Raw genomic sequence first — 21,326 nt, forward strand, 5'->3', positions numbered from 1 at the left:
TAGGGAAAAACATATTCTTTAAGTTTGCTTTCCTTCCCCACCAATAAATGTTTAAATGATGTTGATCACATCATTCTTTTCCTTTAATTCAGGGGAAAAAAAAAAAAGGTTTGCTGGTATTTGGAGGAGGGACCTGGGGAATTTCCTGCTGTGCTTTACTGCTTAGCCTTCAGCAATGAAATAGTTGCGGAGATGCTTCTAAGTCAAAGCAGCCTGTTAACAGTCTGTTTGCTCTCTTGTTAGTGATTTCATTTGTTGAGTTAGTTAAAATACAAGCCTGGTTTATATTTCTTTAAAAGGAAGAAGTTCATAACCTGGAAATAAGCTGTTGCTTACAGAGGGATTTCTGCTCAGAGTTGGTCAGCTCTTTAGGAAAAGGTGCTCCCAGTTTTCCCCATGCACCCTCACCAACAACATAATCTTGTTTCAAAGCAAGCAAAGACAAAAATGAAGAGATGCTCTGATTCAAAACAGAGCAAGGAAATTCACTTTACTGTCTCTAATTGAATCCCAGCACAGAGCCTAATTAATTCCACCCAAAGGAAGGAACACAGCACAGAGCTCACTGAATCTACCAGATAGGTGCCTCTTCCTAAAAGCCGCTTAATCCCTGACTAGGATGGCAGTGACGGGTATTACCAGGAAACATTAGTAAAACCTGTGCTTGAGAACATGAAAAGGGTGTGTTTGCCTTTCTCAGAGGAAGGCTGCTGTTTGATGTTCTTATCTTTGGCGCTTGCTAAACATGAGCTTGGGAACTGACAGGGGGTGCACAGGGAAGGAAGAAGAAATGGGCAGGTAACGGGAGCTGACCCCTGTTTGAGGCCAGATATGCATCCATCAGCTGGGGATGGACACCCCCCAGCCCTCTGAGAATGAAAGTCAGGTTGGGCAAAATGCATGGCACAGACATACTCAGGGTGGGCTTTGGGCAAGGAGAAAGGCCTGAGCTTAAATGCAGCTCTTGAACAGGGTGACCTTAAGGACAGATGATATGAAGGAGGGGTGGCCCCAGCGAATGGAGGCCCCAAGGATGGGTGGTGGAGTACTGTGTCCAACTGGCACAGGGTGCCCAGCTGTGGCTGCCCCATCCCTGGCAGTGTTCAAGGCCAGGTTGCACAGGGTTTGGAGTGGAAGGTATCCCTTCCTGTGGCAGGGGTTGGAACTGAATGAGCTTTAAGGTCCCTTCAACCCAAACCAGTCTGGTATTCTATGAATAATATTCTCAGAGGCTCTTGCTTCATTTGGGACCCTAAACACTGAGTTTTCATTAAATTATTTGAAGTTCTTTGGAAAATGTTACCCTATACCTCTCAGCATTCTTATCATACTTTTGTGTTTTGCAGGTAGTTCCAGTTGAATATAACTGTTACCCTCTCCAGTGGAACACACCAACAGGAAGCTGCCTTGTATTTGCACGTAAGGATGTAAACCCTAAAGTCCAACCAGTTACAAAGCCAGCACCAGGAATTAGTCATGCAGCTGTTTGTGAAACTACAGGCATCTAGGAAATTACAACAGAAAAAAATAATGTGTATTTCCAGGTGAGTGAATCATATATTGAACAGTTTTGCTTGTATACAAGAAATGCATCACCTGCAGAATTTCCCAAGGTGTGAATTTATCTCCTAATTTCCAGGAAGGAGCATGCTGCCATAGGGACACATTTCACTGCCAATGAATGGGGGAGATATTGATCTCAGTTCAGATCCATCCAGAGCTATTAAAACGTGCTCAAAATAGTCTAAGAGTTGGCACAGGATTTACAAAGCCTCTGACTTGCTCGAATCTGGGGTCTATACCAGAGGGTGCAGTATGTTATTTTGCTGTTTATGCTGTTTTTTTGTGTGGATGTTCTTGCTGGTTAAAATGAGCAGTGGGGTATATATTTGCAATGGCAGAGATAGGGAGAAAACCTGATTATTTCCTGCAGGTTGGCACAGTCAGTTGTCTCATGTGTGCTATGCTCCAATTGGTCTCCAACATCCCAGACTCTCTCCAAGCATCCATGGACTAAGTTAATGCTTTCTGAGCACAAACAGCAAAATTTGGGGGGTTCCTTTTAAGCTCTTGAAAAATAAAGCACAAAATCCTCAGCAATGCAGCTCTTCCTGATTATGGGGTGATTCCTTTCTAGAAGTAGGTCAAAGCAAGGGACAAAGCAAGCTGTAAATCTCCATGGTGGTGGAGAAAGATTATTCTCAGCTAACAATAGCTATAAGAATGTGTGAAATCGGTAGGAATTAAACATTAATGAAACAACAGTTTTTCCACATTACTCTTCTCCCTACCAAGCTTACAAGGGATGATTAAATATTGTCTTTTCCCTGTTTTCTGAAGGGGGAAAGGAACACAAGGATCTTTCTTTGCTCTGAAAATAAAGATGAACTGGAGAGATAAGACACTTTGCATATTGTGCTTGTTGAGGGCAGTGGGGAATGAGGAAGGGGTAAGAATACAACGAGCAATCTCTGACTAATCTGGGAGGAATACAATGGTCTTGTTTCTGGTTTTGTCTCTGATCAGACTTCCCCATATTCAGTGTGAAGTAAGAATAGATTTGGCCCAAGTGAAAACAGTGTTTGTGCATGTTCTCTGGTGCTTGCTTCACCTGATGTTGTCTGTACAGGTTGTGCTGTTGGGATGTTGGGATTTTCCCCTCCTGGATGTTGGAGTGTGCAGGTCAGGGGCTTGGAACACCTCGGAAACTCAACCTTGCCTTCTGTATCCGTCACATCCCATAGCTGGAGCCCAGCGTGTACACACATACGTGGCCTCGTACCACGCAACACACTCATCAACCACTTTTTTCTGTAGGAAATGTTGCAGGAAGCTTTCTCTTGAAGCAACTCTTAAGTTACATCCTCATCCTTCATGGAAGTTTTCTTCTTGAATCATGCTTTTGTCCTTTGCATCATCTTAGAAAAACATGCCACTTTTACAACGGAGCTAGGGAGCTATTGCAACAAGTGCTTGGTAAACAGCTTGTCCAGTGTGCCCCAGGCAGCCAGGAAACCTGTGAAAGGCAGCTTTCTCCCTGGGCTGGGCAGCTGGATCTCAAAGGTGTTCCAGGTTTTCTCCACTCCTCTCACCCCTCTCAGATGGCTGCTGTCAACTTTTGGGGGGTTCGATGCAATGCTGTGGTTTCACTGTCAATGCCCTGGGGGGAAGCAGGACCCCCGTGTCCTGAGCCCTGGTCTCCTGTGTGGGGCAATAACCAGTGGTGTCCCAGCATGAGACCACCAGGAGATTGCAGATTAAAAGGAGTGGGACTCATAGAATTGTTTAGGTTGGAAAAGACCTTTAAGATCATCAAGTCCAGCTGTTAACCCAGCACTGCCAAGGCCACCACTAACACATGTCCCCAAGTGACACATCTACATGTCTGTTAGGTACCTCCAGGGACGGGGACTCCACCACTGCTCTGGGCAGCCTGTTCCAATGCTTGACAACCTTTTCATGGAAGAAAGTTCTCCTAATATGTACTCTAAACCTCCCCTGGTGCAACTTGAGACCATTCCCTGTTGTATCACTTGTTCCTCAGGACAAGAGCCAAGCCACCACCTGGCTCCATCTTCCTGTCCGGCAGTTGTAGGGAGCAATAATGTCCCTCCTGAGCCTTCTCTTCTCCAGACTGAACCCCCCAGGTCCCTCAGCCGTTCCCCATCACACTTGTGCTCCAGGCCCTGCACCAGCTCCGCTGCCCTTCTCTGCCCCTGCTCCAGCACCTCAATGTCTCTCCTGTAGTGAGGAGCCCAGAACTAAACACAGGATTCGAGGTGCACCCTCACCAGTGCCCAGTACAGGGGAGCTATCCCTGCCCCCATCCTGCTGCCCACATTAGTGCTGATACATGCTGGCAAGGGGTTTCCTTGTGGAAAAGGCAGAACAAGGACTTGTGGGAATGAGGCTTTGCTGGCTGGGACTGTTTCTAACACAGCTCAGGTAGCAGCACTGCAGAATTCCTTTGTCTTCCTTGCAGCAAGCACTGCCTTACCAGCCTGAGCTGGTGGAGAACAGAAACAGAGAAGCGCTGCTGTGTGTGCTCAAGGGATTTATGAATCGGATTTCTCTGCCACTGAAAAATGCTTTCGTGCCTGCAGCAGCTACTGAAATCAGGAGGAAATGAAATACCTTCTCCTGGATCAGATATTGCAAAAACTCTCATCTCAGCCTGTGTGAAAGTTCAACTGCTTCCTTTGTTCAGGAGCTGAAGGATGGTTTTGTCAACTCCAGCCTCTGATTTTTATTCTGATATTTTTTTAAATAAGAGGCTCTTTATCTATTTATTTGAAGTCTAAAACCTCTTTGTACTCTTCAAACCAGCTTTTAGCAGCTGGGCTTTTCATTAAAGGTGCTGATAGGTCATGTGTTATCGCAGGTGACCTTCAAGAACAGCAAAGGGCAAGTTTTGATCCTGAAGGTGATGGTGGGAAAAGATGAAGCTTTCCTACCGGCATCATTCCAGGCGAGGCCCCCCTGGCTGTGCCTGTGGCTCATTTCCATATCTCCTTCTTGCAGCTGTGGTTTCTCAATGGTTGTTTGAGGACTTTTTCTCTCTTTGCCTTTCGCTGGTGAGTCTAACCTCTAGCAGTTCCTCCTGTTCTGGGCATAGGAGGACAAATTATTTAGAGCTCCACAGATATTCAGCCATCTACAGGTCACTAACCAGCCCAGACCTGACTTAATGTACGTGATAAAGGATGTTCATAGCAGGGCTTCTCCCCTTTTTCATGTGTAGGCATTTGTGACAAGGCCACGGCTTGTCAGACTTGGAAAATGGCTGTGGTGAAGCTGTGAAGAGCTGCCTTTGGCTGCCCCAAGCATCTGCACGCTCAAACTCTACTTCTGGTTCTCATTTGGTACTGTAAAGGATTGGTCCAGGCACTTGTCTTACTAGGCACTTGTCTTTACTTACGAGGCTGTTGTAAGCACACTGGATTAAGTTATTCCTGATCCATACTGAAATGACATGAAAACCAGACCCTTGCCATTTCACACTCAGTAGAGGGAAGCTGTTCTTGTATTTGAGACAGCAGAGGGGGCAGCCTGGGTGGCTAGGGACTCCCCAAAGCCACTGGATGTCCTGCCCTGTCCTTCAGGGTGGGCTGTTTGGGGCAGGAGCTCTGGTGGGTCTCCCCATGATTACACCTTAGTCCCTTTCTGTGACAAACCCAGTATTTCATATACTCAGAGCACCTCTTTATGGCAGTGGTGATGCTTCTGGCATAGCCAGAGGCAGAGCTCCATCTTTGCAAGGCATGTGTGGCTTTCTTCTCCACTTCTTTTTTCTTTGGTTTTACAGCAGGCTGCAAAACAACAGTTTTATTATGGAGGAAAACTTGTCAAAGATGGACAGTCCAATCCTATATATGACTTGTTAATTTATGATCTCTTTTGTACCTTGTGAAATGATTAATGAAAGAAGTAACTGCTCTCCTCAAAACCTGTGTAAATAAATGCTAGCAATGAAACAGCAGTGCCCAGCAATACTTGCTCTTACTTTTTCCAGGCAGACCATTCCTCCCCTGTGGTTAATAATTACACATGAGGTACCCGTTTATGACAGGATGACAGGATGACATGGAAGTAGTAGAAGACACTGAGTAAACGTGACAGTGTCAGGAAAAGGATCGGGGTTTTGCTAAGTGTGCTCAAATGTAGTGGAATTAATGGCTTCTAATCAGTTCTACATCGCTCCCAGTATCGATGCTGCTGAGCTCTCAGGGCTTTGCAGTGATGCTGTGGAGGAGCACTTGTGCTGATGCAGAAGCAACCTGGCACAGCCCTTCCTATGCTTCTGCAGTTAATGTCACTAAATCGAGATGATGTGATTCTTAGATGAGTCTCTTGAGCAGTTTCATGACATGAAACTTGACAACAACAAGGCAACAATACTGCTGTAACTGCAGAGCATGAACCAAACACTCCAGGTTGACACCAAAGTGTTGCTATGTTTGAGTAGTGCCTGGCCACTCTCCCTCCATGGCAGCAACCTCCACTTCTGGATTGTGCTCTCTTTGTAACTAATTATTGAGTTCTGAGCAGTTTTGCTCATGCTTTGCTTTATACAAGGTTCCTGTCACTAGCCAATCTCCCCCAGAAAATCAGCTCCCCCACCTGCATGCCAGCTCTTAAGCCTCAAGTGATTTGAGCAACCTGCTCTAGTGGAAGGTGTCACTGCCTGTGGCAGGGGGTTGGAACTGGATGAGCTTTAAGGTCCCTTCCAACCCAAACCATTCCATGATTCTGTGACTTACAAACCCCGTGTACTTTCACCTTCCTGATGCAACATTTAATTATATGGTTTTGACACCCCCCTCCTTGAGTTCACTGAGAATGGTGAAATACATCAAAGCCTTTGGAACCAGGAATTGCCAAACCCAAGGCAGTTTCCTTCCCTTCTTGTTTTGACTGACACCTGCAGTACCTGCCTATGTGGAGCAATGTGCTGTCTGGTGCATCAAGATTGCAGCTCCTCTAAGGTCTTACTTATCTTTGGCTTTTCCCATTCAGGGTAGATACATTTAAACCTTTACAGTCTTGGAATGGCTTTAACCTGCCAGAGGGGAGATTGAGATGAGCTCTTAGGCACAAATTCTTCCCTGTGAGGGTGCTGAGGCACTGGCACAGGGTGCCCAGAGAAGCTGTGGCTGCCCCATCCCTGGCAGTGTTCAAGGCCAGGTTAGATGGGGCTTGGGGCAAGCTGCTCTAGTAAATGCATGTATTTTTGCTGAACCCTTTGTGAACAGAGGGATGGAGGGTCCCATTCCAGGACAGCTGAGGGCAGTAACCTGCTCTGCATCACCTCTCTGCAGGGCAGCTCCTGTCCAGTGCATGGGCCAGGAACTGCCCTGGAGATGCATCAAAGGGGTTTTCCCATAACATGTGTCCACAGAACTGCAGTGCACTCTGTGTAACTTTCATTTCCCAACAGAAGGCAGATATCCAGCAGCAATAGATTGAACTGCAATAAAACCACTTCCTCTGGCCCTAGAAACTGCCACGCTGCTGTGCAGGAGTAACTTCCTGTGCTCACGAAACACAAACCAAGGCCCTGCTCACCATTTTTTCTGGCTATCCAAAAGGAATCTTGTTTCCCTTCCTAGTCAGATTCTGGGGGGGGGGGGGGGGTTGGTAGATGAAGGATCATCTGCAGCTGCGGCTGAGGGATTTGGGACACCAGGTATAACTGGAAAATGGAAGGCAGGGCTCTCAATTTGGGTTCCAATAATGATAATGATTCAATTCGGGCTTCATCAAAGAAGAGGAGGAGGGGGGGACGGAGAAAGCGGTTTGATCACACGCTGCCCATCAGCCAAGTCATAACCTGAAGCACGCTAAAGGCATGTGCAGTGAAAGGACAGGCTTTCAGGGCTGCAATTATGGGGCCTGCTGCAATGCCTCTGGGCAGTAGGAGCTGGTCCATGGGATGAGCTGGAGGTCACCCTGGGTGTGTACAGGGATCCTTGATGCAGGATAGAGTGCATAGCACTTGGAGTCGAGTCTCCATCGTGTATTGGGTAAGCAGCTTTGGGACTTTTCCAGTGGTGCCCTGGGGATGTGTTTGTTCATCCTTTGCTCAGCAACATTGGCATCAGCATCTTCCACTAAGTTCTAGGAGTATGCAAAGCTACCAGAAATCCACTTAAAGTGTTTTAGCAGATGGGACAAAGCAGTAAAGAAATGAGATCTTTAATCAAGTTGTGCCTGATTTGTGCTTTACAACAAGCCGTGGTGTGAACTGGGCTTTGGGGCTGCTGGGAGTGCTGCTGCATGTAACAACTTGTTGTATGTATTATAAATATGTATGTTATATGTAAATATTGCCATATGTAACATACATGGCAATATAGGCATAAACACAACACATGCATCCCTGGAAATGCACTTCACTGCACAGCAGGTATTGCTACCCCAGTGACCTCCTGCCACCCAGGGATGATAAAGGGAGCAGGCACAGGGCCAGGCTTGCTTCCGGGCAGGTTTCTGGTAAGGGTGTGATATAATAAGATAAGGTAAGATGCTTCTCTCCCAGCCTTCTGAACTCTGACCCTGCATCTGCACTGGGAGTACCTGCACGTTCAGAGCAGGTAAAAGGCACGCAGTAGTTTGCCAAACTATGGAATTTCTACCAAGTTAGTGGGTGGAGGAGGAAGCGGGAACACCTGTGCCCTCCCTCCTGTTCCAGCCTCCTGCTCTAGGGTATTTAAGCACTGGAGTAGTATCTGGAGCCACATCTCTGCTCTGCCTCTAGTTGCCCTTGGGAGGGAGGAGAGGCTGAGGAGGATGAGCTGCATCAGGTACCCAGTGGATGTGAAGGCTGTCGGCTTGATGCAATGCAGAAAGCAGAAGGTACTTGAATATTGGGGTTTCTTTTGATTTATTTATTTTACTCCTTACATATTATTTACAGGCTGGGACACCAGAGGCCTTTCTGAGCTGCTCTTACATGGTTATGTTTGCTCATTTCCCTGCAGTGTTGGGATTACAGCTTTGTGATGTAGGACAGGGGGCTCTTGGACTTGTTTTTCAATCATAGTATCTTAGCATCACAAGAAAACTGCGATTTTGGGTTCTGCGCTCTTTCTGCTCTCACTGTCACAAAATTCCTCTGGTTTCAACAACAGTTTGTTGAATATCCATTTGGGGCCCTGGAATTAAGGAAATATTGCTGTAGGTCTAATGTTTAATTTCATTTTTGGATGTGACAATCTTGCAGCCTGAAGCCAGCACTAAACCACAGCCCCTGGGGCAAATGGTAGTTGCTTGAAAACACCTGATATTGAAGCTGAATAAAAATGCATTTCTTTTCCTTTTTCTTTTCCCAGAACTACATGATGTTTGTGTCTTGGTCAGATCAGACCAACATTCTCATCTACCGGACATTTGAGGACTTTAAGAGATTCCATGTAAGTGAATATCTCCCAGAGAATAGGGTTCCCATGGTGGGGAGGGGGAAGGAACCCAGCAATGTGTGAGGGCTGCAAAGCACCGCTGTTCTCTCCTTTTCTTTGCTTTTAGAAAGAGCTGAAGAGAAAATTCCCCATTGAGAGTGGCTCGCTCAAGAGATCTGACAGGACACTGCCCAGGTTTAAAGGTGAGAACAAATCTCTGACAGACCCACAAACACAACAGAGCTGTTGGGGGCAGTTGTAACAGATGACACAGGCTTCAGTCTCTGACCTTCCTCTGGAGCAGATTAAATGCTTTCTCCTGCTCATGGCACCTAGAACTAGGGTTACAGCAGCTTGCTTTGGTCTGTTACAGACCAGAGCTGTTGTGACCTTATGCCAACTTTGCTCTTCTGATTTTAAAGATGCAAATGCAAAGCAGAGGAGGAGTGCGAAGCCAGACAGGTGCCTGGAGATCCTGAAACTGCTGGAAACTTATTCCCAGGAGCTGCTGAAAACAGCTGCCAAAATCTCCCAGGGTGAAGATGTGATTCAGTTTTTCAAGGCACAGACCCAAGACCTTGATCCCTCCTTTCCTGAGAATAGGTATGGAATCATACTTGTAGTGTCTTCATGAAACAGAAAGGTTACAAGATATGGATAGAGGAGGATACATTAGCAGAGTTACACACCAGGGCAGCAGAGCAGGGAATCTCGAGTGTTCTAATGCATGCTTATGTTGTTTCTGGTGCCTGAGCATTTCTGAGTCTGCTGTTAGATGGTTTGACCAAAATGAATATTAAACTCAGCCTCCTGTGTGAGTTTTCAGTAAGCAGATATTGAACTTCATTTTGCAGTGTTGTGATCATGCCATCAGACATTGGAGGGGAGAAGAAAGCCCAGTCACAGCAGCGGCAGCAGCAGCCCTCCTGCATTACATGGCCTCAGGCCTCCCAGAGCTACCGCTGCATCGAAACCTTTGAAACCAAAGACACAAAGAACAAGACCTTCAAAGTCACTAAGAAGGAAATAGTTGAAGTGTTAATCAAGGACATGACTGGTATGTTTGATTGGGAATCTTCAGTTGCAGGGAGGGATGGTAGAGATGGGTTCATAGGGTTTCATGGGGGGTTGTATGTACATGGTGTGCTCACCTGGATTTACACAGGAGGGAAGAACCAAGTGTCAGTGAAGCACCAGCCAGGCACTGAGCTGCTCTGTACAATGTCCTGTCTCTTGTGGCAGAGCAGGGATTATGGTCGTCTCCAGGTTGTTAAAACCCTTTCTTTGCTGTTTGCTGCAGGGTGGTGGCTAGTGGAGAACGCAGACAAGCAGATAGCCTGGTTCCCAGCCTCCTATCTGGAAGAGATTAATGTCCACAAGGACATCCATAATGCCTTCTGCTCAGACAAGGAGGGTAGGTCTGCTGCTGGCTTGCTGGGACCCCACATTCCTCCTTCAGAACACAAGGATGGAGGCATTTTCCCCTCAAGGCAAACCCAACCTCTCCCTCTCTCTGCAGGCAGCCTGTACTTCGTTGTGAGGGCCTATGAGTCTCAGAAGGCAGATGAGCTCTCACTGAACAATGGAGTCGTGGTGGAGGTGGTCAGGAAATCTGAGGATGGCTGGTGGCTTATCCGGTAAGGAGGCTTTTCCAAAGCTTTTATTCCTTAAGGGAACTGTTTGCCTGCTGTAGGAGCTCCTCAAGTAGGGTGCCAAGGAGCTCCCCCCTGAGCTGACTGCCCTTGGCTAGGGATGGTTTCCCTTTCCTCACACTCCATCTCAGTATTGAGCTGAGTCCTCACCTGCCTCCCCTCAGTCTGAGCTGGGAGAAGGGCCCTTTCCAGTGTTGCTTTTCATCCATCCCCCTCAGATACAACAACTGTACTGGCTACCTGCCCTCCATGTGCCTCCAACCATACAAGAACCCCCATCACAAGCTCCAGACCATCATGAACTGTGGGCTCAACATCTCCACCCCAAACCTCTGCTCCTCCCTGATGGCTCCACACTCTCTGGGTGAGCACAGGGTCCAGGCTTGCTCTTCCCTTGCCTGTGAAGAGGACCTGAACCCTCTGAGAGGCAGATCAAGGTCTCTGCCCAGGGCCAGCTCCACCCCAGACTTGGAGTCAGACAGCACATCCCTCAGCTCGGGGAGCAGCAGTGAGCAGGAAGGACGGCTGAGCTGGCAGCCTGACCTGTCAAGATCCCTGCCTGAAGTGGAGCAGGCCCGGAGCCCTCCCCTGGGACAGGCCTTGGCCATGCACAGCACCAAGTCTCCGCGCCTCACCCCCAAGGACAGGAACGATTCTGGCTTTGTGGAGTCATCTGCAGCTGATCTCAGCTCCTCCCTCACCGACCCAGACGTGGCCACTTGTGTCCCCAAGGTGCCTGCCCGCCCCTCGCCCCAGGAGATCCTGCAGAGGTGCAGTACAGTGACCAAGCGCGCAGTGCAGCGCTCCGGGCTCTGCTCCCCAGCTCCAGCATGTGTTCTGGGAGGCACGGATCCAGCCCCGGACCAGGCATCCCCTCATCACTAACACCCCATGGGATCCCTGGAGCAGCAGCATCGTTATCCAAGGACACTGTTAGATCCTAAGGAACTCTAGGGAGTGGCTGTACTGGAGGATTGAGTCGTTTAACTTGGAGGGGAGTCAAGGCAGCTCCTGTGTAAGTCAGAGGTCACTTTGAACACGGTTAATTCTCCCTCAGGCAGGTATTCACACTCATTCCTGCGTTATTCCCCATGCTACAGCCACCAGGAGAGCAGAGGAGTGAAACCCAGACACTAAGGGACTCGGTGAAATCCAAAGCTACCATTATTGGTAGGGGCGGGATGATGCTGCCATGTGAATGTCATTTACTTGAACCCCTATTTTATACATTTTTATAAAACTCTTTGATTTTGGTGTCTGTTTGGGAATTTTGGTTTGTTTAAATCAACTCTGATAGTGCAGAACTGACCCTCAAATACATGAACTGGCTGGAGCTGCTGAGTGGCTGTGAACAGAAGTACCTGTTGCCTGGAACCCTCACCTCTGACCATTCCCCCTACAGTGCTATCTATGCAGGCACAGAAACAAGTGGTTGTAACACAGCTTCCTTCCCAGGTGGGGCAGGAGCCAGAACCCATTTTTAGGAGCAAAACATTCCCCTTTCAAGGAGGTTTGTGAGTTAGTGAAATCCTCACCCTAAACTCATCTGATAGAATAGTTACAGGAAAACTTAAGATTTTTATGGATATTGTTACCATTAATTTTAGTTATTCTCCCAAATATCTTTTATAACAAGCAGTTCAACCAAGTTGTGAGGTGGTAGTTGTGCTAACTTTTATACACTGTGTCCAAAATAAAGCAGTTAAATATCTATGAAGATATTACGAAGATACTTGGGTTTTATACTTACACTGCCCCACTGGGCTTTGGATATATCATTGCCAGTAGCATCTCCAAATTCCATAAAGTCTTTAAATCGCCAGTAAAAAGCCAGGTTCTGCCTTTCCTCCAAACTAAGTGTTCTTTAAGGGTATGGGCATGAAGATACACAGGGAAACCACGGCTTGAGCAAAGAAATGACCTTTTTCTCTCATTGAGCTCAAGGAGGATGAAATGTTGGACATGTGGTAGAAATCAAAACTTTATAAATTTATTATAAAACACAGGAGCAGTCCAATTGCCATACCTGGCAGGAATCTGGTCAGGCTCTTCCCTCTGGGAAGGGCCACTGGTAGGATCAGGCTCACAGAGTCACGTCTTCCTGATGGGCTGTATCACCCAGCCTCATGTTTTGCCACATGAAGTCAATGAACATGGTGGCCTGTAGCAATCGGCTCAGCCTCTGGAAATGGCGCTCTGCAGAGAGAGAAAAGCCGCCTTTGCTCACCAGAATAGGGAATATCTCCCTTTAAACCAAGGCAAACAGGGAATGGTCACACAAGGAGGAGTCCTGAGGCTCAAATGCTCCTGCAGCACAACTCACCGGTGTAGGGCAGCAGGGATTCCACAGCAGGTTTAATGCCAGAGTACTGCAGGAGGGTCTCTGGTGCTTCATACTTCAGGAGGGTTTCAACAACAGCCTGGGCCTCGTGGCAGTTCCGAGAGTTGGTATTCCATGTCACCAGGAATGCTAACACAGCCTCTAGGGAGGAAGGAAATCTGCACACACTGCCAGTTGCATTGTGGCTGATGAGCTCAGGGCAGAACAGATACACCCAGAACCCTTTCTTGAGCTGTCAACAAGGACAACCTAAAGGTTTTAGCATTTAAACCAGGTTTCAACAAACCTTTCTGATCCTTTCGGAGCCGAACAATGTTCTCTTCCAAGTGCTTTCTCCCATCAGTTTCCTTGAGGATGTCTGTAGGAAAGAGAAATGAAGCTTCCTGTGCAAGAGACCAGCCCCTGCACCCATGGACTGGGAGCAGGAAGACCCTTTCTTATCTGTGGTGATCCCACTTAGGAAAAGAGGAGTCACAGGAGAAAGGGAAAGCTGAGGCTTTCAGACAATTAGTAGTTGTCTACTAGAAGAGATGTTCTGGAAGGCAGAGAGGGCAGAGAAGGGCCTTCAGAGCATAACGTGGACTCACCTTTGATGACCATCAACACCGTGTGTGGCCGATCCAGAGAGATTGCCAACCCTAAAGCTTTGAGATATCTCTTCTCATGAAGCAAGTTAGAAAGCTCTTGTTCTCTGGAAAGCAAATCAGGATCAAGAGGGAGGTAAATATTTGGCTGGTAACAAAACTGTTTATACAGAAACCAGCAGATTTGGCAGTAAGTGTGCTGAGCTTTAACACCAGAAGTCAATGGTGCTGCCAGTGAATGCCTCAGTGCTCTCACTGTGCACATCATCACCCTGGCACAGTCAAGGGCTCCCTGAGCTACTCAGTGCTGGCTGAAGCAGGAGAAAGTGAAAGCAGGTTTTGACTTCGCTTGTCTTAGAAGTGCATATACTTGAGATTAATCAATTGTCAAGCTGACAGTATCACAGCAAGGCTTTGGAGGAGCTACAAAATAGAAGAGACTACTGTGCCTTGCCAGCCTCGGAATAGCTCCGTGATGTAATGTCTGGATCAGAGGGAGCTGGATGGCTCTAGGTGTAGACAGATTCACTGGACAGTTTGTCCTTCACACCTCATCATTGCACAGGATCAACTTACTTAATAATCTGTTCCTCCTCTTTAGCTTGAGCTTCTTTCTCTTCAATTTCAGTGACATCCTATTAAAACCAGGATACAACTTCGTCAAATCTTGCTTTAACACAGATGAATTTTGATTTAGCCACCAAGTGATTGGGAGAACAGTTTCTGCAGCAATATCCCCAAGTCATGTAACTTCAGTGTTAAATCCAGCACCCCCCCTCCAAAGCACCTTTAGAGTAGCAGCACTGGGGCAGGCTGCTGGGGCCCATCTGCTGCTCCTTTTACAACATCAACTGGGGAAATATACTATGTCAAAAAAAAACACCCCAAAACCAACAGATGGGCCTAACTGACCCCATTTCTAAGTGCAGAAAAGAGCACATGGCCATGGTGGCACAGTGAGGAATGAGTCACTGGAATCCTGAGCTCTCCAACTGCATTCTGATCACTAATCCCAGAGGAAACACAGGAACACTCTGTACTGTACCTTCCACAGCGTGATGCAGGAGTCAGTGGATCCTGTCACCACCATATCATCTTGCTTGTTGGAGTGAAGACCCCAGATTTTATTTTCATGACCATCTAATGTTTTCACACACTCATTCGTTTTAATTGTCCAGAGTTTTAGGAGACCATCAGAACCACTTTTGGAAGGGAAAGAGACACAACAAAAAGAATCATTGGATAGATCCATTCTGGCTCTGCCCCACCTCAAATACCCAATAAATCCGTGCCATTCCAATGCCTTCCAACAGAATTAACCATAAATATCAAGGATGAGATGCACCCTCAGCTCTCATGCACTAACTGTAGTGTGTGTCACCAAGCCAGCAGCTCACCAGAATCTACTGTGTAGCTGCAGGAGATAATTCAGCCCCTGGAGAAAGGTTGGCATAAACATGGCATCTTCCTATCAGTCATTCCAAAACTAAATCCATTACATACATAAGACTCTTCCCTCCTGCTGCCGATACCAGCAAAGAGGTTTCTCCTTCTGATTAGTTTTAGCATCTTCTCCAGACTCCTGGTGCAGGCACTTACCTGCTGAGTAGCTGTGTTCCTCGGCTGACAAAGATGATCTTCAGTACAGAGGCATCATGACCTTCAAAGGTCTGAAAACAGAGAAAGCTCAGAAGTGCTGGAGCTGTTGCCAGGCTTTGAGAGAGACCTCTTCCAAAAGGGTAATATTTACTCCTAAAGCCCAAATAAGTTCCAAAAAGCAGCCTCTATCCTCACAGACCCAGGGGAAAAAGACCAGATCTGGACAGTTAGCTTGTTGCTACATTTCAGCTGCGTTAACCAGCACATTCTATCTTGAAGCAGCTTTAATCAAGCCCTCTAACACACACGGGTTGCCTAGAGCAAGGGGCAGTGTGATTCTCATTACCTTCAGACAACTGAAGTCCCGAATACCCCAAAGCTTCAGGGTCCCATCTGCTGAAGAGGTGGCCAAGACCTGATCCACTGGGGAGAACTGCACACACCAGATCCCACGCTTATGGCCAGTGAAGACACCCAGCAAAGAGCAGTCGGAGCAGGACCAGAGCTTGGCCAGCCGGTCCTGCGAGCCTGTGGCAATCAGCTTGTCATTTGGAGACACTGTCACGCTGTTTATGTCCTAGGGAAGGCACACAGAGGGTACAAAGCAGTCTAAGCCTTTGCTCTAGCTGTTGGAAAGGTAATAAATGCAGAGTGCAACACAGGAGGGGAAGATGTAAGTACTAAAAGCATGTTCTAAGATCAGGTGGAGCATTACCTTGTTATGACCCCTCTCAGTCACTTTCGCATGAAGGGTTTCTGGGCAGGAGATCAAGGCTGCTTTTGCTTTGGAAGTGAGGGACTCTGGGATATTCCAGATCTTGATTGTGCAGTCCTGGCTGCTGGTTACTATGAACCTTTCTTTCAGTCTGAAAGGAATAAACACGTCAGGTGTAAAGAAACTTTACCTACACAGAACAAAGGCCTTCTCCTCCTGTGCCTCATGCTTGGAAAGGGAAACCCTTGCCTGATCTGTATTACCTCGAGCAAGCGACAGCACCAACCCCATGAGCATGACCCAGTCCTTGGGCAACACAGATCACCCTTCCATCTTTGTTCATCCTCCAGACTCGAATGCTTTTGTCCTGGAATGGGAGAGAACAGAACCCACTGTGCTTTTTGGACAGTGATCGGTTCCCAATGCAGTCACCACATCCATGAGCTTGAACCTTTGCCTGCATCTATCAGAGCAGGTGAGGGCAGACATAGCCAAACAGTGTGCTGCAGTCTGGGATGCCAGCATGGAGGCTTATTTCTGGGTGTATCTGAGCACTTGGCCCCAAGTTTCCAAGAGTTTATACACACAGCTCCCCATCAGTATCACACTAATGCTACCTCTGAACTGTAATGCAAAGCCAAAATGATCAGAGAATGACACATCTCCTTTCAGGCTGATAAAATACAATCATGTTTCCCTAGGGATGTTAAAAAGGGATAATGGAAGAACTTTCTTTTGGAGAGATGTAGCAGACAGGAATCCTGCTCTTTATGGAGCACCAAGAAGGAATACGACTCTGCCCATAAAAATCACTAGGAATGAAGGGTTTAATGAAGAACACACCTTAGCACAGCTGACGAACATCAGGCCTTTTCTGAAGACATCCAGAGCAAGAATTGTTTCTAAACAGAGGAAAAAACCCAGTTAGATGCAAAGTTAATACTGAAACTGGAATGAATGGGGAAGTGATGAGTCCACCACTTCATGGCTGGGAACAGGGTTGGGACACGTGTCCACACGCACTACATGGTGACTAGCTGCTTATGGTGTTGGTGCAAGCCCATGACTTGCAGCCACAAAACTCCACTCATACCTGCATCTTAAGCTCTGATTTAAAGTAATCTTACTGCCAGTGAAAGGGACTGAACAGACAGACCCAGAAAACCTGATGTTTGGAAACCCAGGACAGCAAAACAGATCCTTCCTCCACACAACTCCAAAACCTCTGGTGATGCTGTTCCAGAAAACTCAAGCACTCCAGCCTCCACACATGGGTTGTGACAGATCAAGCTATACTTGACCATCTCTCACCCATCCACTTCAGAGCTGACCACTGACCTGTGTGGCCATAGAGGATTTGGCAGTGTGACGTTGCCAGTTCAAACACCTTCAGCTGAGGGCTATTGGTAGCCACCACAATGTGAGAATCAGCAGGCCCAAGGAACTTCACATCCAGAACCTCATCGTTGTAACCTGCAAGCTAAGGATGGCAGAACAGAAACAGTTGAACAGCGAAAAGCTGGTTAGAGAAGTACTGAATGGCATCATGCTTTCCCCAGAAGCAGAGCTGATCCCAAAGTATGGATAAAGGAAAAGGGAGGCTAAGGGTTATTACCTGCTTCCTGAGCTGAAGAGTTTGAGCATCATAGAAAACAATGTTGTGCTCCACAGACACTGTGACAATCTCATTTCTCTCAGGCACCAGCATGCACTGGGTGACACTGCGCTCGCTGGCCTCCTCCTTCAGCTCAAAGGGCACAGGCTGGGAATACACACAAGCAGCTGTGGCCACTTCCCAAACTTTCAGGATACCTGATAAAAAATAAGGATATAAATTACCTGTTGTTTTAGACAGTGATTGTCCAAAGAATATAAAACAAACTCTGGCCTTGCCTACTGGAAATTGCTGAGCTTTAAGGCTATGAAGAGATCCAGCCACAGTGGCAAAGAGACACAAAGATTTTCTTCTGTCCAAACCAAACTTCATTGCAGTTTGAAAGCACACATAGATAAAGCTCCAGGCATGCCTGATCAATCCTGCTCATTTACTGCTGTTGGATTCAGGAGAAACCTCTGCTCTCCAGCCCTCAGGAATTCAGCCCAAGGATTCTGCCACCCAAAGGACACCCATCCCAGGTATACTGTCAATGCAGTGTTGCAAGTACCACCCTTCCTCAGCCTCCAGAGCCAGCAGTGACACACCAGGACACTCACCTTTGCTGCCAGCTGTGACAAAGTGCAACCCTTGCTTCTTCACACCCAGCTGAGAGAAATCTCCCTTTTCTGGTAACAAGACAGCAGCTTCCACGCTCTGCAAATGAATTGGCCAAGCACCAGCTGAGCACAAGGGACTGGGCTCCCACTTCAGCAACCAGAGCTGTGAACAGCCTGCTAGTGCTGACACACACACAGCATCCACACTGCTCCCCAGACTGCACAGCTACTGAAGATAAGCAGTGAATACAGCGAGAGAAGGAAGGTTTGACATGAGTGTCCTTCCCTCCTCTAGCACTGGGGCAGTGGAGGCAGCAGTGGCATGTATTTCCTCAACTGCCCACACCGAGAAAAGAGAAGAAAATAAAGAGCTTTAGACACAGAGTTTTAAGGCCTCTGGGAAGCATAATGGGGAGAAACCTGCTTTCACCATACAGAGGAAGCTAAAGAGGGAGAGGTGCTGTAGGGCTGAGCTAGAAACTGCAAAGGTTCTTAGAGGAATAAGTGAAATGCAACTTCACCTCATAGACAGGGACAGTGTGTTTGTTCTCTCTGGTTTCCAGGTCCCACACGATGCAGATTTTATCCCGGCCAGAACTGGAAGGTAAAAGAGCAGTTTTGGTGCTAAATCCATTCAACTGAGACTGAGAACTCAAACTCTGAGTGCCAGCTTGGAACTGGGGGGGTTCAGCACCTCTCTGCAGAGGCCCAAGCACCAGCCCTCCATATGGCAGCACAGGATACTGCCAGAAACACCCCTCAAGCAGACACTGAATACTTGTAGTTTGCTTCTCAAAACCTTCCCAGACCCTAAAGAAATCCCCGGTCTCTGGCAGGTGAAGGGGAGAGACAGGCTAAAACCCTACAGACTTTTACCTAAGGAGCGTGTTTCCATCTGCAAACGCCAGTGAGGTGACAGCACTGAAGTGTCCATCCAACACAGCAACACACTTGCTGGAATTCAGGTCCCAGATGCGGATTTTGTAGTCCATTGAGGAGGAGAAGAGTTGCAGACGGGATGTATCAGGGTGGAACTCCACAAGGCTAGACAGAAGGAGGGGCACTTGAATGGGACAGATGTACTTGAATAGCGTTAGCCTAACAAATAAACATGCATTCTACACAAAGGGATTGATAGATTGATTGACATCAATGTACTTTTGATCAACTTTTTTGTAGGACTTCATTCCTCTGCCACCCATTTACAACTATCTTTGACAGTCTTTTCATGTTCTTAATGTACATCCATTAGCAAGCACAGATACTCCATTTACATCCCAACAAATTCCTTGGCCAAACCCTTTTCTCTCTGGGCTAAGGTCAGTCATAGCCCTGCTCCTTCTCTACACATCTCACAAGTCAGGAAGCAGAAGACCCCAGAACCTGCATCAAACGGGCCTTTATATTCCATTAACTCAAGACATTCCACATCAATCCCAGCATCCAAGCACTACACTAATGCCAGTGCTGGACAAATATGACTTGTCCTTACTGTACAACTCCTGAAGATCCTTTTAGGTTGTGTGTGCAGTACTGTTTGATCATATCCCAGATCTTAATAGTGCTGTCACAGCCACCTGGGAAAAGAAGGGCACATAAGAATGAATTATGAAGGAGAGAGGAGGTCCAACATATCAGCCACTGTAAAGTTTCATGGACTGCAACGGCAGCAGAAGGAAAAATGAATCCAGTAAGAACCACCCACAGCAAGAGGAGCCCAGGGAGCATCTTATACATTCAGAGAGGTGGACAAAACCTGACAGCTCAGAGTCAGACCTGAGTACAATGAAGTCACAAGTAATGCCTGATCTCCTCCACCTCCAGGAGTCCCTGTTCTACACCAGGATAACGATGCTGCACTGCCTCATAGATGCCTGATATTTAAGAGCATTTTATTCTATATACTTTAGATAGAACATTGAAAGGATTTCTTGCTGTCTGCCAAGCCATCATTGCTATCCAAGTAAAACCTCCTTTGACCCTGCCTGACCTCAGGAGATCACTACCTCGGGCTGTGTCCAGCTCAGCTGAATTATTCAGAAGCTGAAGGGCCACTCGATATCCCTCCCCTGATGTGAGCAGGAGGTGGGCCCATACCTGTGGCCAGCAGCGTTGAGGTAGAGTCAAAGGCCATGGCAGCCACGGGCGCTACGTGCACGGCCTTCCACGTGCGGACACACTGGTTCTCTCGCCAGTTCCACTGCTTGAGCAGCAGCGCCCGGCTCCCGGTCACAAGGATCTAACACAACAGCAAGGGGAAGAAAAGCAAAATGAACCCCTAATTTGAGTTCAATTTCTGTCAGTACAAAGCATAGAAATGCCCATTGATGCGATACTCATTACAGCTCAGTCTCTCGGTGTTCCTCTGACTCAAACCCAGAGGGGAGACAGATGGAAACACCTCCATAGAGATCTCTGGAAGCACATGCAAGGCAGCCTTCAGCTTTCACTGGCTTTACCAGGAGACCTGACAGAACAGCAAAGAAACCCACAAAGCAAATGCATACCTCATCGTCAGGACTAACAACAAACGCAGTGATGTCCTCCTCCTCATCCTATGAAAACAAAAGGTAAAACCCCATGGTTAAAGAAATCATGGAGGCTCTCAAAGGTCCCTTCTCTATGCACAGCAGCTCCCAGCTGCACTTATGACAACACAAGTAGCATCTGCCTGTGTTTAGAGCTTCCTCATCCTCCCCCCTGCTTTAGATCAACAGCAGTGAAACACCCCAGGAGCCTCTGAGAGCCCTCAGGGATTTCACCACCAGCCACGGAGCCTGGACCACCCCTCACCTGCTGGAGGCTCTGCAGAGCTCCCGTTTCCACCTCGATGATATTGAGCTTGTTCCCGCAGGGGCAGAACATGAACTTCCCATCTCGGTTCACCTGCAGGAAAGGGAACGGGAAGCGGGAATGGCACAGAGCCAGGGGAAAGGGGAGTCCCCAAACCCGCCTCGCGTCGGGCATTACCTGGACTCTCCCTCCCTTGTAGAAAGGCTCGATCTTCCTTGATACGGCGTAGCTGCAAGACACAGAGAGACCCGCGCAGGAACGCGGTTAAACCCAAACCACTTGGCCCCAGCACACACGTCCAGCCCCGGCGGCTCCAGTATCCCCGGCCCCAGACGCCCCGATCCCTCCTCACTTGCTCTTGAAGCGCAGGGTGCTGGCGGCCTCCTCCTCCATGTCCAACACCGCATGCGGGCCGCTTCCGGCGCTCCCGGTTGCTACGGGTGAAGGGCACCGCTTCCGGCGCATATGAGTGACGTAGCGGAGGAGACACCACGGGCGCCATGGCTGCTGTGGCACCTGGCAGCCCCCAGG

The 21,326-nt window shown here is 47.8% G+C and overlaps 2 protein-coding genes across 3 annotated transcripts; one reads left to right on the plus strand and one right to left on the minus strand.

Annotated features, from left to right (window-relative positions):
- Nucleotides 1-1,314: 1,314 nt before the first annotated feature.
- Nucleotides 1,315-11,795, plus strand: NOXO1 (NADPH oxidase organizer 1). 2 transcript variants are annotated; one of them, XM_061349215.1, is made up of 8 exons: nucleotides 1,315-1,544; nucleotides 8,832-8,912; nucleotides 9,025-9,100; nucleotides 9,320-9,500; nucleotides 9,752-9,954; nucleotides 10,198-10,311; nucleotides 10,417-10,534; nucleotides 10,768-11,795. In XM_061349215.1, the coding sequence occupies exons 2-8, from the start codon at nucleotides 8,838-8,840 to the stop codon at nucleotides 11,432-11,434; spliced, it is 1,434 nt and encodes a 477-aa protein (XP_061205199.1). In that variant the 5' UTR covers nucleotides 1,315-1,544; nucleotides 8,832-8,837; the 3' UTR covers nucleotides 11,435-11,795. The 2 variants fall into 2 exon arrangements, with proteins under 2 accessions (XP_061205199.1, XP_061205198.1); XM_061349214.1 differs by lacking the exon at nucleotides 1,315-1,544 and adding an exon at nucleotides 8,248-8,355.
- A 722-nt stretch (nucleotides 11,796-12,517) lies between these two features.
- TBL3 (transducin beta like 3) lies at nucleotides 12,518-21,255 on the minus strand. The gene is made up of 22 exons (XM_061349191.1): nucleotides 21,148-21,255; nucleotides 20,973-21,024; nucleotides 20,796-20,888; nucleotides 20,510-20,557; nucleotides 20,100-20,241; nucleotides 19,495-19,579; nucleotides 18,879-19,046; nucleotides 18,524-18,599; nucleotides 18,003-18,099; nucleotides 17,404-17,600; nucleotides 17,127-17,268; nucleotides 16,632-16,690; nucleotides 16,052-16,155; nucleotides 15,789-15,939; nucleotides 15,420-15,650; nucleotides 15,074-15,144; nucleotides 14,520-14,676; nucleotides 14,051-14,109; nucleotides 13,478-13,581; nucleotides 13,177-13,248; nucleotides 12,873-13,031; nucleotides 12,518-12,745 (listed from the first exon to the last, which is right to left on the minus strand). The coding sequence occupies exons 1-22, from the start codon at nucleotides 21,186-21,188 to the stop codon at nucleotides 12,633-12,635; spliced, it is 2,421 nt and encodes an 806-aa protein (XP_061205175.1). The 5' UTR covers nucleotides 21,189-21,255; the 3' UTR covers nucleotides 12,518-12,632.
- Nucleotides 21,256-21,326: the final 71 nt, after the last annotated feature.

This window comes from Neopsephotus bourkii, unplaced genomic scaffold, assembly GCF_033783945.1.
Source record: "Neopsephotus bourkii isolate Nb327-2 ecotype Australia unplaced genomic scaffold, CSIRO-AGI_Nbou_v1 NB_384, whole genome shotgun sequence".
NCBI lineage: Eukaryota > Metazoa > Chordata > Aves > Psittaciformes > Psittacidae > Neopsephotus > Neopsephotus bourkii.

Bases quoted from the DNA above. Each gene is read 5' to 3' on its own strand.
- NOXO1 (XM_061349214.1), top strand. From the start codon at position 8,290: ATGAGCTGCATCAGGTACCCAGTGGATGTGAAGGCTGTCGGCTTGATG. The intron at 8,913-9,024 runs GTAAGTGAATAT...CTTTGCTTTTAG, and splicing joins AGGACTTTAAGAGATTCCAT to AAAGAGCTGAAGAGAAAATT. The intron at 9,955-10,197 runs GTATGTTTGATT...TGTTTGCTGCAG, and splicing joins GTTAATCAAGGACATGACTG to GGTGGTGGCTAGTGGAGAAC.
- TBL3 (XM_061349191.1), bottom strand. From the start codon at position 21,188: ATGGAGGAGGAGGCCGCCAGCACCCTGCGCTTCAAGAGCAA. The intron at 14,110-14,519 runs GTACAGTACAGA...TGGTTTTAATAG, and splicing joins CCTGCATCACGCTGTGGAAG to GATGTCACTGAAATTGAAGA. The intron at 12,746-12,872 runs GTGAGTTGTGCT...CTCTCTCTGCAG, and splicing joins ATCCCTGCTGCCCTACACCG to AGCGCCATTTCCAGAGGCTG.